The sequence below is a fragment of the Episyrphus balteatus genome, chromosome 3 (genome assembly GCF_945859705.1).
Source record: "Episyrphus balteatus chromosome 3, idEpiBalt1.1, whole genome shotgun sequence".
Classification (NCBI taxonomy): Eukaryota; Metazoa; Arthropoda; class Insecta; order Diptera; family Syrphidae; genus Episyrphus; species Episyrphus balteatus.
Genome location: NC_079136.1, coordinates 76,352,615 through 76,372,696, shown reverse-complemented (window position 1 = coordinate 76,372,696; position 20,082 = coordinate 76,352,615). Strand labels below are relative to the sequence as shown.

The 20,082-nt window shown below is 30.9% G+C and overlaps 1 protein-coding gene across 4 annotated transcripts; it reads left to right on the top strand.

The window, feature by feature from the left end:
- Positions 1–244: 244 nt before the first annotated feature.
- LOC129913709 (ataxin-2 homolog) lies at positions 245–18,819 on the top strand. Of its 4 annotated transcripts, none has more exons than XM_055992511.1 (8): positions 245–618; positions 8,911–9,085; positions 9,144–9,327; positions 9,389–10,076; positions 11,782–11,923; positions 13,080–14,034; positions 18,096–18,241; positions 18,306–18,819. In XM_055992511.1, exons 1-8 carry the CDS (start codon positions 575–577, stop codon positions 18,591–18,593), a joined length of 2,622 nt encoding a protein of 873 aa, XP_055848486.1. In that variant the 5' UTR covers positions 245–574; the 3' UTR covers positions 18,594–18,819. The 4 variants fall into 4 exon arrangements, with proteins under 4 accessions (XP_055848486.1, XP_055848487.1, XP_055848489.1 ...); XM_055992512.1 differs by having other exon boundaries at positions 246–632; XM_055992513.1 differs by having other exon boundaries at positions 599–730.
- Positions 18,820–20,082: the final 1,263 nt, after the last annotated feature.

Here is a 20,082-nt window from a genome sequence, read left to right as displayed (position 1 = left end):
AGACAAATATTGCAAGAGCCTATTATTTCTGAGGATTATAAAGTCTATGAAGATTCCGTATCTCTTTTTGTAATATCTTTGACCTAAGTCAACTCAAACTTCCAACACCTGCATATAAATGCAAATTATTATGAATGGTATGTAAAAGTTCATACTCCAGTTATATATAATCTAAAAAAAACTTAATTGATGTGTCAGTTTTAAGGGTTCGTGTAAAAATTATATATTTTTGTGAAGAAAAAAAAAAAAAAAAAAAAACTATTAATTGATTAAAAAGAAAAAGAGAATGCGTTTAATTCTTCAAAGTAATTATAAAAGTTTGTTCGTTGTTGATTCTTCATCTTTGAAGATATAATTGCATGAAGTTAGACAACTTTTAAAAAAGAAAGAAAGAAAAAAAAAAAAAGTTCAACTAATTGAGGAGTACTTAAAAAAAAAAAAATTGCAATACACCCTTACGAAAAAAAATACGGAAAAGAATAAAATTCTTCCAAAAGAATTAAGAAAAAACAAAAAAAAAAGAAAAATATAAAATACATTTCTTTTTTGTTTTCAAATTACACGCATCGGCATTATGAACGGCAGTAAAAGGAAAAGTCGTCCCGCAGGCTTGTCAAGGTGTTAATAAATTTGTAATAAAAATAACTGCATAGAAATAAAAAATGTTTGCAATTATATGTCAATTTTTCGCATATCTCTTCTATTGACATATACGTTGCATTCACAATAGGTAGATATATATATTAAGTATATTATGCATATATGAACATATATAAATTCATTTTTTTGTGTGATTATATATATGTTTTTTTTTTTTTTTATTAAATATGTATACTATATACATATGGGTGTATACATAAATGCATATTCAATGTACTTATATACTTATATATATATACTTGTATTAAATTTTTTTTTGTATTAAATATTTTTTATAAATTAACAATAAATTTGTAGAGAAAAAATAAAAATATACCTAATTCTTATTAAAAAAAAAACTTAAGCAATTATTTTTTATGAAACATGTTCCACAAAATATTAAAATAAGTTTTATCATCTTTATTTTTTTTTTTTTTTACCTTTGTTACTTTGGTTACAGTTTTTCATAAACATCTTTTTCTTTTCTTGTTTTCTGCACTTGATTAGTGTTTTGTTGGGGGAGAGAAAAAAAAAAAACATAATTTAATATGTTTTTTACTTTATGGGTGGTGAACCCAATCAATAACATCAAATTGCAACTTGCTCGTATAGCTATCAATTAAAAAAAATATTTCTGAAGGATTCTCACTATAGTCCTTAAATTACTTTTGTTTAGGTAGTTATTAGCCAGTTGATTTGTCTGATATTTCAGAGAATGGGGCGATAAATCGAAAATATGAACCTAATTTTCGGAGAAAACATCTCATTTAATAAATACAAGTTAAGTCAATTTTTAGAAAGTTTATGTTCCAGTTAAGAATTACAGTGACGGACAAAACAATAAGACCACCTCTATCACTCTTAAAATATTCTCTCTATCTCTTTTTAAAATTATATAAAAAGGCTCTTTTTATTATATTCTGCTTAAAATAAGGGAACTATTATGAAATAAAAGAAAAAGAACATGCACAGATAATTTGATGCAAAAAATAAATGTATAAACTAAAAAGAACTCTCAAATCGTGTGGACAAAACAATAGGACCAAGTGAAGTCATTTATTTTTGTATTACCTAGGATCAGTGTTGCCAGAGCCGGCTATTTATCGCCAAACAGGCTCCTTGAACTTTTAACTCGCTCCTAAAAATTTTGATTTTCGATTTATCGGATTACGGCTCTTTTAATTTTGAACTTGGCGATTAAGGCTCCTTTAAAATCAAAGCATTTTACAGCAAAAATTCACCAAAAATGTGAACAGACATCCAATTTGCATACATTTTTCATTTGATTTTCATTCAAAATTTACGCCCGTAAACGAGCATGAAAACCAGAATATATAACAAAAATGAAAAAAAAAAAAAATTATAGGTACCTACTTGAAGTCTGATGAGCAAAAATTTTTTGAAAATTCAAAAAAAATTTTTAAATCTCATGCCACAAACATTTTTTGCGTTTTTTTTTGACCATTTTTGAAAGCGGCTATTTTTGGCTCCAAGATTTTTCAAAATCGGCTCCATGCCTTTAAAATATTCTGGCAACACTGCCTAGGATTCAAAATTTAAACAATATTTTAAATAGAATACTCTTCTGAGATCATTTAATATTAGTGGAGCAAAAAAAAAGTTGGGAAAACATTCAAATGGGTCGTGGAGTCCATTGTTCTTCAGCCGTGAGAGAATTGATGCATTAACTGACAAGAGAAGGCAAATCAGAACGGGAAATTACCGAAACTATTGGTTAATTAAAAAAGTTTGTATTAAACGCACTAGAGCCCCCAAAAGAAAATTTTAAAATAGGAACAAAGCGAAAAACCTCACAAAAACACGTCTTAGAAATAATGCGATTGTCATAAAAAGACACTTTCAGGTCATCTTTGGACATTAAATTAGAGCTTAACTTGCTAATAAGTGAGAAAACGCTCAGAAGAAGATCATAAGAAAAGTAACTCTTCCACAGAATCCCCAGGAAAGTTTCACTCCTCAGCAAGAGGCATCGCAAAAACCGAATCAATTTTGCAAAAAACCATTTTAATTGGATTGGTCCAGATAATGAAGAAAAAATGGCGCAATGTTCTGTAGCCCGACGAAAGTAATGTCAAATTAGTGGGATCAGATGGAAAAAGATGGATAAGGCGTCCAGAGTACGCAGAATTCAAACCGCAATACACAAGACAAACGCTTAAACACGGTGGTAGAAACATCATCGTGTGGAGGTATTTTTCTTGGCACGTAGTAGGTATAATTTTTTGGATTAAAGAAAACATGGACCAGCATTTGTATCCCAATTTCTTAAAAGAAGATTTTTTTCCCTATACGGAATGAAAAATGTCCCTAAAATGGCAGTTTATGCATTATAATGACCGTAAATATACATTCGGTCCAGTTCAAATATGGCTTAAGGGGCATAGAATTAATGTTATGTCTTGGTTTGCCCGATCGCCGGACCCAAGTCCAATTGAAAATTTGTGGGCTATCTTTGAGAACTCATTGGGTGCAAAAAAGTCGAGAAATAAGGATGAGTTGTGGCAAAAACTTCAAGAGACTTGGTATGTAATACCGAGACGAACTTCTCGCAAATTAGTGGAATTAAAGCCTCCAAAAGTATGTGCGGTGATGGTAAATAAGGGCTTTTCGACAATTTATTGGTTTTGACCAGAAAAAGAATTGAAATATGAAATAATTTCCATTTTTTGAGTAGTGGTCCTATTGTTTTGACCGCTTTAGAAATCAATTTATTTTCGTATTTATTTATTTTTTTTATTTAAACAAAAAATCTTGTTAGATAATGAATTGATTTAAGTTCCCGATACTGTAAATTTTATATTAATAATTTTTTTTCTTTTAAAAACAATGAAAAATGTGTGTTTTATGATTTGTTTTTAAAGTAAGACGAAATTGTCTTATTGTTTTGTCCATCACTGTATATGTGTAGACTTTCAAACATTCTCTTAAATATGCCTTTATTTATAGTTTTATTTATATCTCTGCATAAAATTATAATTATGATCTAAATTTTGACAAAAATTACATAAAATAATGTATAATTATGAGCCATTTGATTGATTCAAAGGTATTTGGGGTGTAAGATGTTCTGCGACTTATAAGATCTATTGTGTCCCACTTTTAAGCTGGCTAAACTGGTTCCTTATATTACACCTTCTCCTCTAAATTAATTCGTTTCAGGAAATTTAGTAGGTATATGGGGTAGGTATTTTCATAGAGTGTAATTGTTTTTCTTCGGCCTAGTGAAAGCAATGTAATGTAATGCCGTTTTAAGGATTAAAATCTTAATCTTGCTGGATATACCTAGTTCACATTCACATTAGGTTTTTGTTGTAAAATCAATGTAAGTTAAACTGAATAAAAAAAAAAAAAAAATTGCGTAGGTATTAACAAGGTGTCTCACGATAAGTCAACTGATGAGTCCAAATGAGCTCCACCGGGAAGAAATGCCAAATTTTTGTATGGACTGAAGGCCTGAAAATCTGTATTGTAATACCTACTTTATTTGGCTTTGATTATGCAAAGTAATTTAAATCCTGCCCAAAAGATCATTTGCTGAAACGAAACTTAGAACATAAACTCCCATGCCGAATTTATTTTTGAGGTGCGGCAAATCTTTTCGGTGTAAAGGCTTGACCACACCGCAATGTTTGCGGTATTGGTACGGGTAGCGGTACCCGTACAGCTACCTGGACCGGTATGAACAAAATTTCACACCTGAATATTGATGTTCCCGTTCAGATTTTTTTTTTTTTTTTTTCATACAAATGCCCGTATCGCTACCGCATACCCTTTCGGTGTGGTCAAGCTTTAAGTCAATTCGTCTGAACATAAGCCGCAGGTGACTAAAGTTACAACTCTCATAGTAGAGTCACAGTCGACTTTAGTCGTACGGCTAAAATAGACTCGTACGATAAATGTCTCATAAGATTTTATGTTGAACTTAAGTGCTAAAGTTTTGTTTCAATAAAAGGCGAATTCATAAATGCAGGACTGCAATAGTTCTGCAAAATAGAACATCCATTTATTCGGCCAAGAACTGTCTGTTGAAAAATGTATCAAACTTATTGGAACTTTGTTCCTAAGAACGAGTACTAAATTAGTCAAAATTCACTCGTAATTTTATGAACTCTTTTTTGCAGCACTGCTGGAGTCCTGCATTTATGAACTCGCCCAAACTGTTTTTAAATACATTTAAGGAAGAATTCCTTTCAATTATGTAAATGTGTGTCTTCAAGAAGAAATATGGTAGTTTGGAGATAGAATATTAAAGATTTTTCTAAAAGCTGAGTTAATCCATTCCCACTTATGTACATATGAGGTGTTCAGAATAATAAGTCCATTTAAAATATGTGCATTATACACGATGAGAAGCTCTTTTTAAGAAACAGAGAAATTTTGAAAAATGAAGTTTATTTTTACCATTTATTTAAGAAATAAGCACTAATTTTATAAGACCTTAAACCATCTAACTTTTAGAGAAGTGGACACTATTATTCTGAATGTCTCATAGTTTAACATGAACATTTTTTAGAATCGATAGCCAATCGAGACCGAGATTGTAGAATATAATATAAACTTTATGTTTATGATCGCAAATGGTCGATCACATTTAACACTTTACATAGATTTTACTTGTTTGGGACAAATTCACATGTAACAAATTTGTCTCAATTGTCTGAGTTTATAAAATATTGTCAATTAAATAATACAACAATTGGGACATGAGATTTTTATCATTAGCCTTGTTTTTATGGTTATTCATTATTAACTTACTTTTTTGTATTATTAATAAATTCTTTGCTGAAGGGTCAAAAATATATAAGTTTAGAAAAAAAAAAAAAAATCTCTGTAAACTACAACAAAAGACTAAGTACTTTTGTTTATCTTTAACAATTATTTGCTGTTGCTTACCGTGGAAAATTTTACTGAGCTAAGTACCGAGTTACCAAACATAAATAGAAAAGTTCATAGACTGTGCAAAAATTGTTGTTTGTCAAGCTCTTCAAAAAAAGGCACATGTTCATGTTCCCGACTTCATCGGTTTTTTTTTTCTTGGAAGCTTTTTTTCATTTTTGGGAAAAAATTAAAGGTGGATGATTAAATATATTAGAACCCAGAAGGCATTCGTTACAAAAGTGCTCTTGGGAATATTAAGTTCGTTTTATCCATACATTAATTTTGTCTCTCCGATTCATTTTCCAACTTAGCGAAAGTTCACTAACTAATGACCTGACGAAAATTTGTTTAATTTTCTGTAGTGAATGTAAAAATACTGTTTATAAAACATATTCAGGTGGAATTGAAAAAAACATCAAAAGAAATTTACAAGATATTTAGAATACAAAGTGTTTAGGCAATATTCAACTAATATCTAAAGCTGCGTTTCTTTGGAAATATTTATCTACTGTTTAGTACTTAAAGCTGCTTTGAACTACTTTTTCAGTATAGCAAAAGTAGTTTATGGCCTTTGCATTTATGGTAAATGTCCTATATCAACTCTAAATGTGCTCAAATCAACTTACCATCAAGCAGCAAGAAAAAGTATTAATGCTTACCGCACAACCAGAATAATTAACATCATGGCAGAGGCCGGTCTTAATACATTAGAGCAGCGTCAGTCCGAATCTATTGTGAAGATCCTCGCTAAACTATTATTTTCATGTAACTCTATCATTGACAAGAACATAGACTCTACAAACAACTCAAGCAGAAACATGCGATTCCCTTCAACCATTGTAAAATCTCTAACAACTGCGAAACAAATGGGTCTACCTTTTAAACGTATCAAATCCAACAATATAACTCTACCATCTTGGAAATTGGAACCTACATCTTGTGTGTTAAATCTATCCAAATATAATAAAGAAAATACCGCCAACATCATCTATCATGCAAACTTTAATAACATAATTGACAATTTAAAATCCAATGGCTGGAACCCTGTTTTCACAGATGGGTCAAAATCAGCCTACAACTGTTCATTTGCTGTAACAAATGAAAGTGGATACTTATTGAAAACTGGAATTTTAAGTGAATATGCATCAATTTTCACTGCCGAATCAGTAGCTATCCTTGAAGCTGCCAAAACAATGCTTCATATAAAGACAAAAACGATAATTTGTTCTGATAGCTTGTCCGTAATAAATGCAGTAGTCAACCCTAACAACAACACCAATCTTATCAACAATATAAGAGATCTTCTTATAAAGAACCCAAACAAGCTAAAGCTAATGTGGGTACCTGCTCATATTGGGATACCAGGGAACGAATATGCAGATGAAGCGGCAAAACTATGCTATAAAAAAACAGTTTTTGTGTTTGATGTATTTTCAAAAATGGATCTTCAAAGAAAAATAACACACACACTCAAAACTAACAAGTTCTTAAATTGGAAAAGTCAAAATAAACACTACTCGCAAATCAACACTGACTGCAACGCTCCTATGGATCCAGCTTCTAATTCCAGCAAATATATATCAAATTTTATTCGTCTTCGCTTGGGACATAGCATTCTTACACACCAGCATATTTTAAGAAAAGAAAATCCACCATTATGCCCAACCTGCAACAACGCCATTAACATCTCACACCTAATCGGCCTCTCATCATGTACAGAATCAAAACAAATAAACAATATCCTAAAAAATAATCAATCCATATACTCATTTTAAAATACCATAAGCATTGAAAACATAACAATTATTAATAATTATCTTCATACAAACAATATAATTTTATAGTATATATATTACTTTCGAGTGGAAAGCTCCTGTAGCTAGTGCTCTTTCTTTTTTTTTAACATTAAATTTGTAATTTCTTGTTAATAAATAATAATAATAATAATATTTCCAAAGGAACGCAGCTTAAGTGTGTACTTGATGAACTTTTTTATATAAGATCCTTTCTGGTAAAATAGATTGTCGATTTCTATTGAACAATTCAAACATTCACTGCCCAGATCTTTCAAGTCGCAATAATTTTACAACATTTAAATCCCCTTTTCTCGAACTAATTTATTTTTTTAAGTCACCAATAATAAGAATTCAGAAGTTTCATAACATACGTACTATTTACCGATTTTTATGTCTAATGTTCAGAATACTCTAATTCCAAAAAGATTATATTAAAAATTGTTATTGAAAGTGGTTCGTCATTTATCTCTATACTCAAGTTAATATTATTTTATTAATCGTATAGTTGTGTGTGTCGGATTTTGAGCTTTAAAAAATGTTCTTTAATGAAAACTCGATAAATATTGTTAAAAATTTCGACAGTTTAATTAATTTAAAATTAATTAATTTATCAGCATCGTTTTTTATTATCTGTTTTATTTTTCTGCTGCTTCACTTGTCTCGCATAATGCATTTGCATCTTTGTGGGAATATGTGTATTCGCTCTTTTACATATACTTTAAGTTTGAAAGCTTTGTTCCCTTTTTGAAATACTTTCCGATTAACAGCCGGTCGATCATCAAGATCGATTCGTTAGGGCCTTTGTCGACAAGTTAAGGGTTCTTGGCATTTTATTATGTCGATTTTAAGGTTAAGGTTAACATGGATTTTCATTAAACGATTTTCCAAGTGTCGGATGTCGGTTTTCCAAGATTCTTCTATATTTTTCGAAAAATTGAAAAATGGATATTTCTTGTAACAAAAATAATTTTAATAATTTTATCTGCATTGAATTTGTGTTAATTTTTCTCTTAATCAAATTAAATAAAAAAAAAAACACATAAAATGATTATCTTACTTAGGATTGAACTTAGGATTGACTTACCTTAATATGGTAACATAAAATTCTCTAGACGTCTAAACTATTCAACTCAGCTCACCGACAGCTTAAATTGAAGGCTGCTTATTGAGCTGACAGGAAAATTTGTTCAATCAATTTCTTTGAATACACAAAATTTTCTATTTATTTTTTATTATGTACGTAAAAACCATACATTTTAAAATTTATTTGATTTTTAAAAATATCAAATGAAAAGAATTACAAAAAAACTGGAAGTAGAACTGATGAAATAAAATGGGCCGAAATGGGCGAGGCAATAGGCCAGACAATAGCCATGTTTTCCTTCACCTCCTTATCACTCTCTGCCATCGAAATACAAGTCATCACTTGAAAAATCGTTCAATGTAAATCCAAATACAAGTCATCTCTTGAAAAATCGTTTAATGTAAATCCAAGCTTAGGTGTAGGTGTAGCAGTTGAGAGATTTTTATAGTATGTTTGCCTGTTTATTAATTATTTTGTGAGCATGTATTTTAGGTACGCGAGTGATAACCGTCAATCTAAAGGAAAATCAGTTCAAGCGCAAGGCGTTTATAATAATACTTATTTTATGCATGCTGCGACCGCACTTGTTGGTAACTTAGTTCAAGTTCACTTAAGGTCTGGAAATTTGTATGAAGGAGTTTTTCGAACATTTTCTCCAAATTTTGATGTAAGTTCGTCAACCATTATTTTGTTTTTAAGAATTTATTTATATTATTTTATTGCAGATTGCTTTAGAACTGCCATTTTGCATTAAGAGCAATATAAATACATTAGATGAAGAAAAGCCTGTTCCAAATTGTATGATATTTACATCTGATAACGTTGTTAGTATTGTGGCTAAAGAGTTTGATCCGAATTATGCTACAGGTGGTGCTTTTCAAACTGATAACGCGATTTCGGAAAAATTTGGTATGTCTGATTATTCTTTTTGATGTTAAACAGATAATAACACAAATTTATTTGTTGATAGTGTCTCATCTCGATGAGAAGGAATTGGAGCCATGGGATGCATCGGGTATGAATGGTGAAATAGAATTTGAACTAGATGGAGGCACAAATGGCTGGGATGCCAATGATATGTTCATAAAGAATGAAAAAACATTTGGAGTTCAATCGACATTCGATGATTCTTTATCTGACTACACTGTTCAGATTGAAAAAAGAGAAACTGATGAATTTAAAGAGGCTGAAGCTAAAGCAGAAAAACTTGCTCAAGAAATTGAAAAGAATCCTATATGCAGAGAACGTTTAGATTTAGAAAATGGTGATGAAGAAGCCTTATATGCAGCTGTTGAAAGGCCAATAGAAAACAATAGAGAAGATACAACCATGATGAATAAGAATAATAATGCTGCTGCTGCTGCATCAGCACTATCGCGGCCTCCAAACACAAATATAATGCCCCAAACGATTATTCCAAATCAACATCATATTGTAATGACTCAGAGAAATACTTCTGTTACGGAGAAATTTGTCCAAATTCCCAAGCGGAAAGCTGCGCCAACTAATAATAACAAAATATTACGACCATCAACCGCTTCAAATACCGTTTCACAGCAAAGTTCAAACAATGCAAAGCTACCAAATTACCAAACGGTGCAAATACAAGGGACAACTTCTTTTGCAATTAATCAAGGCTACTCTCCAATAATGGCAGGGTAAGTAAAAATTATAAAAGATATGAGATAGCTCAAAAGTGGTCTCGATAAATATTTTGTTTTGACTATTCTCAATAAAAAAAAAATTATCATTACTTACATAGCGCTCTGGATTTCATAGAAATTGTAGAAATATTATGTAAATTGATTCGTTTTTTTTTTTAATCTACATATATGCATGTGTTCTGAATTATGAAAGCGGACTAAGTCACTCCTAAAAAAACAATCATATAAAAATAATTATTATTTAAGGGGCTAAGTTAATTTGAAAGTGAAATTGCAGTAAATAAACTTCTTTATTGCTCCTTCAGTGATTTCAAAAAAGAAACACAATTAAATCGTTATAAGAAATTTTTTAAGTAAGTTTTTCTTTAAACAATTAGTCTACTTTCATAATCATGAGCGCATATTTTTTTTGTTTAAAATAAGATAACTACAGCGCGTTTCAAATCAAAAGTCTACCTTCCAAAAAAATTGAGAGCAAATAAACAAAAAACTCAATTTTGAAGAGAAACTCAATTTTATTGGCTCATTACGACAAATCAACTCAAAACTCACAAAAAATCATGATTATTTGAATGAAAGAAATGCTAGAGAAAACAATAAACAAACGAAAAATCTGAATTTTTTGTTTATTAACGATTCCTATGGTAATGACCCCTTAATTATACAGAAGATGATATTTACTGCTCAATTTTACCAATACGTAAATATTTATTTTATTTTGCAAATTTAAATTCTTTCACAAAAAGCTTTTTCGCATTACTTTAAGATTAGAACAGGGAAGAGTTTAAAAAAAGGAGCTATGTGAAGTTGGCACCCGTAGGTGGAGATTTTTTTTTTGCAAACCTGCGTGGTTCGTTTGCCCAACGTCAGCCCATTGTTTCAAAAGATACAAAAAAAAAAAAAAACAGTTTTTATTTCAGAAACCGAAAAAATTATGATTTTTTTTTTCCTGTGAAAATATCGTTAGCTTAAAACGTTGGTTTTTGCCCAAAGTTGATAGTTGATAGTTTGTTGATAGTTGGTAGCTTCAAACAAAAAAAAAATTCACTTAAGCTTGTAATTAAAGTTATAATGACAAAAAATGTGGTTTAGATTGGGCTAACCTTGGGAAAACGAACTATACTGAAAAATCAACGATTTTTGCACTGAACAAACAAAAATTTTGTGAAAAAAAAGAAAATGAAAACGAAAGAAAATGGTGGGCTTTTCTTGGGCCAACAAACCACGCAGGTTTGCAACAAAAATATGCATTCGGGGTGCCAACTTTACATAATTGCTCTCATAACCAAAATATTTTTCTTAAATAATTTTTTAACTATTGGAAAGTTTTGAGGTTCGCGTTTCTCTAAAGCAATTTTTAAGTCAAATTTGATGATTGCCTGAAAAAATATATTAAGGTCACCTAACAATTTATGAAAAACCAAATTATTACATAGAACAGTGTCGTTAATGAATTTTATATTTCAACATTCCGTCCCACTAATATGGATGATTGACACTATATCTATGCACTAAACTATTATTTAAAGTGCACAATCAATTTTAATTTTTTTTTTGTACCAATTGTGGTTGTCACAAAAAAATTAATAAAATATTTATACATCTCCCTTAAACAGTTATTTTAACAAAAAAATATATTTAAAATCGCTGCTTACGTAAATTACTAATAAGATTTTTATTTTATATTTTTGTTTTTCAGTTCTACATCATATAGGCATCAAGGGAATGCCCCACAAACAAAGTTGAACGGCGATATTCCTAATATAGCTGTTAAAAACACTTCACAGAGAATAGTCAGAACTTATGGTACTCAATGTTATGTAGAATACAATCCACAACAGGTAATTAAAAATAAAAGTAGTTCAATACTTGCTATAATATGTTATGTATGTATATTTTATGTTATGGAATTAATATTAAGCTTTATATTATTTTTGAATTAATTTTACTTCTTATTTTATGGTTCCCAAAACTATTAGCAAACTGATAGACTCTGTCTGTCTTAGTATTATGGGGTTTTCGTTTGGTAAATTTTGATCTATAAATTGATTTTTTTCGTTACGAAACGAATACGTTTTCAGATTAATTTTTATTTGCTATAGTATTGGTGGGTATTTGTGTCTGTGAACCAAGCAGCGATCGCAGTTGTCAAATATAGATTCGACCGTTGATTTTGTATCCGAAGATGAGCTGGACCAATAAATTAATTCACTTAAAACTACTTCCATTTGAATTCAAAACTATTTTAATTTTTTCTTGAAACCGAAACAAATTATTATCAAACAAAAACTTGTTAGACAGATGGATGCCAATAATGATCCATGCATAGTGCTGTTAGTGAAAGGGGGTTAAATCTGCTGAAGAATCCAGATATGGAAAATTGATCTAAGATCAAAAAATAAACCAATTTTTTTGGCCAAACGAAGGCAAAAATTGTCAATATCAGTTTTTTGACAGATCTAAATCCAAAAAAAATTGTATTTTTGTACCAAACGAAAACCTCATTATTGTTAATAAGTCAGTTCTTGGTCAGTTTTGGTCAAAATTAGTAAAAACGGAGCTACTAAAAAAAAAGGATACCAACCTCTTTTCCAAGTTGGCGACTGCTCCCGACCTCGTATCATCCCAAAAAAATGATTTGTATGATAAGGATATACATACACCTGAACACATTTCATGAAATAAAAAATTGTCCCGCAAAAATGTGACTTACTAATTTGACCCAGCGTTTTTGGTGAAGTACAAAGTTTTCAACATCAATTCAATATCGTGTAAATTTATTTTATTCGCACCGCACAGTGTGCAATTTTGTCAATTAATTCGTGGGTCCAAGTACACTAATTTTTTTTATGCAAACCAGTTTAATTATTTAGTTTCGTTAAAGTTTTTTATCAATACATATATTATAAGACAATCAAATTACAGACACGCCCTTTTGTGTTTCTATTGAATAAAAAAAGTACATATGTATCTACATATTTATTTTCTTTATTTTAGATGACCATTTCGAAGTCGATTCTTCCGTCGCATAATCAAAATGCAGCAGGTACAGGACACATTCAAGAGACAAATAATTCTCCACCGTTGCATACTAATCATATGGGACAACAAACAGCGAATTTACAATTAGGAACACAGCCGCCATTACCACAGAGACCAATGCGAGGTCGTGACGATCAAATTCAAGATTTAAGGAAATTCCAACAAGATTTCCATCTATCTGGAATGAATCCTCCAAATTCTCAACACCAAATGCCGTTAAGTTCAAATAAAACATCAAACTTGACTGGTCATCAAGCACAGCAATCGAGGTCACCACCACAACCTCAGCCATCTATTCAACAACACACTTCGCCTCATAATCCAACATCTATGCATAATCATGCGCAATTAATGCAGTCCGGACAGATGCACCACCTGAATATAAAACAGGCTGATAATTCTAATATATCGCAACCACAAAAGTCCGCTCAGTTTTCGCATCCAACTCAATCACAAGAGAAATCTCTATACCAAAATCATTCACAGCAGCAAATTGCAAAACAAACATCGCCAGTTGTATCACCTGGAACAAGTAGCATCGACTCGGCAATGTCTTCTTCACAAGCGAATAATAACAGTAACAGTTCCAATACAAACAATATGAATAATCCGTTTAGTAATAATGCGAACAAAAATAATACAGAGCTGTTGTCGGCAGACAAAACTGCATCTAAAACTACGATAACAAAGAAAACCCATGTGCTTAATCCATCAGCTAAACCGTTTACTCCGAGGAGTCCAAGTACACCAAATCCTTCTCGTCCACATACACCACAGACACCGGTTCAGTCAATTAATGGAATTTATTCAACTGGATCACATGTTGGTAATAGTCAAACTTCGTTTTACTTGATGCAACCACAACAGCACTCTCATCCAAATGCTGTTCAACAACCAAGGCTTCGAAGAGGTGATGTATAAATACATTTTTTTTTTAATTTAATTTTTGGACACGTGCAATTAAATAAAAAACGAGGATTTTGTATAGGTTACATATTATAATTTTAGAAATTGGCCTAATTCCCTGTCACAATATCATGACATATTTTTAAATCAAATAGAAAATTCATTTATTAATAAGTTATTTTAATGAATAGTATTAATTTCTAATTAGAAATTCTGTTAAAAACTGATACAATAATTATTTTGATTATTTTGTTAGTGTTATAAAATTATCAGTTCATTTCGTATGAAAAATAGTTTTCCAAATTAATTTCGCACCATATATTTCTATTAAAAGAAATCTCCAATGGAAGGATTGGGTAAAAACTCATGAATTTCTTGTAATGTGTCGGAATTTCATTTTAAAAAGTAAGCTCTTTTCCTTACAATCTTTCTTTCTTAAATCCACTTTTTACCAAAAATGAGTTAATGATGCAGTTTTACTAATTTGAGAGTGCTTTTTCCGAATTTGAAAACCGTTTTTGCCAAAAAAATTCATTCCATAGATAATATAATTTAATGGGACATAGAACAATAAATACAGGGAAGTAGCCTTTTGATGAGCCCGAGTATTCTTGATTGTTCTAAGTCCCATCATATTTTGTTCTAAGTCCACTTTTTATTTAAGGAAAAAACGTACTTGTATAGGAATTGTTCTATCTCCCATTTTGGGTTTTTAGTTTTAAAAAATATTTAGAAATAGTATGCACCTACTAAAGGTAAACTTGTATATTTTATTCAAGAGAAAAGAACAAACTTTATAAAAAAACATAACTTGAATGGCAAACGAGCAGATAATTGTCGCTAGGCGCACACATGCGATTTTGATCGCGCGATTATTCAGTCGCAAATTAGATGACAACAATTTCAATGACTGTAGACACAATTTTCAAATTTTCGCGCGTCTAAAATCGCATGTGTGCGCCTAGCCTAAACCAATTTGAAACTTAAAAATCTTGCCTTGTAAAGCCTGAACTACAGTAGCGAGCAAAAAAAATGCAAACGAAAAAAGTTTAAAGAGTTTTGAACACGAACTAAGTTACCAAATTTGGCATATTGAAACTGTTTTATTTTCATTAAACAGATTCAATTTGTGGAATATTTTACTCCAAAACCATTATTTGGTCAAAAGTTTACCTAAACATGCGATTTTAGACGAGCAAAAAAATGCAAATGTTTTTATTGTTTGCATTTTTTTTGCTCGCTACTGTACATCAAAACACAAAGTCAAAAAAGTACAAAAAAGTAAACACGATGTTTTTTCTTCTTCCCCCTAGTAGCTTCTTTGTATATCTCCCTTTCATTTTAAAAAAGTGTTCGATTCAAAAAGCTTGAACAAGACCAAGCTTTCAACTTTCACAAAGTCTTAAGAACAAATACACTCAAACAATATTTTATATCCTTTCCGCAAGGTAGCTCTTCGATCACATAGTTCCTGTCATTTTGTGAAAAAAAGCTCTTTTGACAAACAATTGAAATTTCAAAAACAGTCGATTCCCTATAAGTCGTACTTCATTTAGGTCAAATTTTCCTCTAACTCAAATTTTTTTTACCGTTTTTAATGAAACCGCCTGCAGCAAAAAGATTAAATAGAATCCTCTTAGTCGAATTTTTTCCTAACTCGAACCAATTTCGTGTCCCGTGACAGTTCGACTTAGATGGATTTGACTGTAATTTGTTTACTATTTCAATTTTTTTTTATTTGAAATTTCAAAACTTCAAAAACAAAAGAGCTTTTTTAGTTAATTTTTTCCAATAGATGTCAGGTAAATATACATGTGATTTTTATATTTTGAGCTTTGTTTACTTTTTCGTACTTTTTTGACTTTGTGTTTTAATGTAGTTCAGGCTTAAAATTTGCTTTTTGTGACTTAGAACAATTTTGCTTTACGGCGACGAAAAGTAGATTATAGTCTTGTTTTTTTAGAACAGCACCCTGTTGTTTGACAGTGGTTTTTTATTTGAACATTACCACACAGGTTAGTTTTCCCAAAATCTAGGTCAAAATTATTTTGTGTGTTATTTCAATTTATTATTGCATGAAAACGTTAAAAAAAAAATTAGTTTATTAGGGAAAAACGTTTTTCATTATTAATAATGTTATACATACAAAAAACAAAGTAAGTAAATTTAAAAAAATACAGTTTTTTTTTTTTACTTTTTATTTTTATTAAAAAAAAATTGAAAACCATTTTGTAGGGAAACACAAATTCATAAATTTTTTGCTTCTACTACTACTACTACTATTCGATAGCACCTACTGTTAATGATTTAATATACGGAAAATCAATTCAAAGTCCTTCACTACCTCAAAGTTATGACTATAAATGGTGACATTTTGTCCAATACGTCGTTGTTGGGTATCTTTCTTTAACGAAGCGGAATTGGTTTTTTCATGCCCATTGTAGATTTAGAAGAAGAAAAGAACATCAGAGGCATCAACTGTGATGGCTCCTAAGCAATGTTGCCACTGGCTCTCTTTACTTTGTATGAGGTACAGTGAGACGTTTGCTCGACATCGAACCTCCTCACATATGGAGCGTTTACAATTATTATGGCTCAAGTCCATTTAAAATTTGTGCATTATACAGAACTTTGAGAAGCTTTTTATTTTGAAAAAAAAAAAAAAAATAGTTCAGAGATCAATAGCTCTATATCTCCCAAATATTTATTCTATTTAAGATAAAGCAAAACTTTTAATTTGTATGACCTTAAAATATCCCACTTGTAGAGAAGTTGACTAGATCCATTATTACTCTGAACTCCTCATTTGCTACTTCTAGCCTAGGTAGTGGTTAAAGTCAATGTTCGTTCATGGAAACATTCGAACGTGTATGAATGCAAAGCGTTAAGGAATCCATAGCGTTAGTAAAAATAAGGTCATTTTACGGAAACGAAAAAACGGCAGTGGGACTATCATATAGTGATATATATGCTTACTTCTGGAGTGGATAACTCAATCTTCATTGAGGAAATAATGGATGACAATCTAAAGAACAATCTGCACCAGAGTGCAAAAATATTCGGCTAAAATGGATCGTTTATCCTCCATAAAGGTAACGACCCTAAGTGAATGCTTGGTCAGCTGCTTTCAAAGCTAGCTCTAAATACACCCTAGTTGCCCGATTTGAATGCTTTTGGGCATATATTAAACTATTTGGTGCGAAAAGTTAGGAAGCATTCAAAAGCAGTTATAGGAAGAGTGGTTAAGATTCGGTTTGATTAAAAAGTTTGCCCTCGTCAGATCTAGGAGGTACCCTAGAAATAAAAAGTATTAATTCCTTAAAAAAAAGTTAAGGAGTTTGTAATTTGACCATCCTTTTTCATGGTTATTTTTCTCTGTATACTTCGTTTTGCGGTATAAATTTTGTACTTTTTTAGTTTTTTTTTCTGTTTTCATTCTAGTTTCGTTCATCTGACTTATTTTTTCTTTGAAATACGTAGGTTATGATCTATGAAATAAAAATACATTTGAATTCTGTATCAAAAAAATCTTTTGGGTTCCTTTAAACGCTCTTGGTAAAGCTAAGTTACGGCTGTATACTTTTGTTACATATCTTTAAAAAAATACTCACTTTTATCATCGTCTTTTCGGATTTATCCTTAACCTTTGTGGGATTACTAAAACGTTAAATATTACCGTTAACCCTGATTTTCGCCCCTAGATGCCGGTTATTGTGATTAGGAGAATTTTTGATTGATTGACTGTTTGATTGACTGATTGATATTTCAATAAAAATCAAACAAATCGTTCAAGAGTTATAATTTTTTCCTGTTCTACTGGCTAGCTAGACTGTGTGGCTTGCCAACAGAAATAATTTTCCTAATCGCTTCAAACAACTATCAGGAAAAAATATTCAATTTCATTCTTACTGTGAAAAATGTCACAGACTTTGAATTTCAATAAATAACAAAGTCATCTTTTGCCGAAAAACGTCCATATAATTTCCAAATTCTCCTTTATTTTGGTTCTTCTTTTTCTAGAAATACAAATGTCTAAATTACTTTTTTCTTTTTTTTTTAAACTAGGTCCAGTTGCGACTTCACAAATGCATGTTTCAGCTGCTGCTGCAACGGGTCAGCCATTACTAACAGCGGCTCCATTACAACAATTTATCCATTATCAACAAGCGCCGCATCCGCCACATTTCCCGACGCAACCATATCAACCAATGGTAAAATAATCACTTGAATAGATGAATAAGAAACTTTTTTTATATTAAACTATATAATTTATAGGTGCGAATGTTTCATGAACCGCCTCCACAGTCAATACAATTTTTAGCGCAAACACCCCCATCCACTACTCCTTCACCAGGTCAGCCACATCAACAATTCCACCCGCCACCACAACCTTCTCCTGCAGGCGGGGGACCACAGACGGCTTTTGGAACATCGGCTCAACCCTACCATGTTATGTGTCCCGTTATTCACCCCCAATTGGTTCCCAACTATTATCACCAGGGAACACCCCAAAATCCACATCAGCAATATCAGATACTAATGCCTCAACACCCAGCACAGTGAACTTCCGTGCTTAATTCAGAAGATGCCTCTGTGGCTTAAACAGTAAATAATACAACATACATAATAATAAAATGTGAATTAAAAGAAAAAAAAAGAAAGCTTCAGTGGTTTCGTTATTATATGTGTATATAAATATATATATAGATATATATGTAAATCATATTTATAGTATATATATTTATACATAAATATACAGTGTTGAAAAAACCTAAGCAACTTATCCAAACTGATCATTTTTTTAATTGTCTTAATTTTTTTTTTTTGTTCCGGAATAAAAAATTCACATTATTGTACATATTAATCAAATACACAATGATACAGCGCCAGCATTTGCATTAGTTTATTAAATGGAATTATTAATACGAGGATTGATGAATGTGTGGAAGACGTTTAAAAACATGAAATGATGCGGATCCTAAGAAAACTACAACAGGAACTTTTTGTATTAGTTTAAAGTAACCGCCTGAACACAATGGTATGTATAAAGCTTTAAGCTGTAAAAAAGGTGAAGTTGAAATTAAAATCGCACACTTTGAAGCAAAGGAAGTACACAATAGTAAAACGCGACAAGAATTAAAGTTGAAGCTGAAAAAAAAAAAAAAAAAAAAAACAAAAATAATCGTTTATATCAAACAAAATGGATCGAAACTTGAATTTATGGTTTTCTCATAGAAGATTCTAAAATTAGAACTGGATGAAATTGAAATGGAACCACACTGCAGGCACAGCTTTCGAATACAAAAATAATTATCAAAATTGGTTCACCCAGTCCAAAGTTATGTGGTAACAAACAAAAAAAAAAATACAAACGAATTTATAACATCCTCCTTTTTGGAATTTGATTAAAAATTTATTAAGTAGTTGTATTTTTTGAATAAAATCATTAATTTATAAAAACAATTAAGCCTTGTACGCAGCTGAAGCGAAACCAAATTTTCCATATAAAATTTCGTTAACGAAATCTTGAACTAAATTAAATTTGTTTTGTTTTTGCTTTAAAACTTATTCAGCCCTATTGGAGTTTCACGTGGAATGTTTTTCGCCCGGAATATTTTTGTTCGCCCGAAATTTAAAAAGCTATCATGCTATCAAAATTTTAGTGAGAAGAGAGCTACCTGACAAATTACCTGAAAAAAATGTTGAAAATACAAGGAGATGTCCAAACGTGAACAACTTTTCGCCCGGAACTTCCAATAGGGATAAAGTGAAATTCAATTTTTCCGGGTGGAATCTTGTTCACGTGAAACTCACAATAAGGCTGATTTTCTGATGTTTTTTCTTGAATTTTTTTATTTGTATTTTTATTATTTTTACTTTGCTATAATACCCGATGGTATTTATTCGTTAACATGTCCGCTGTTCACTTTGGAGACTTCAACATTTTTCGTTTCGCTCCAGCTGCGTACTAGGCTTTAGTGTTAAAAAATTAGAGATGATGACGAAAAAAGAAAAAGTAGATAATAGTGTTGAAAAGTGTTGCCAGGGCCGG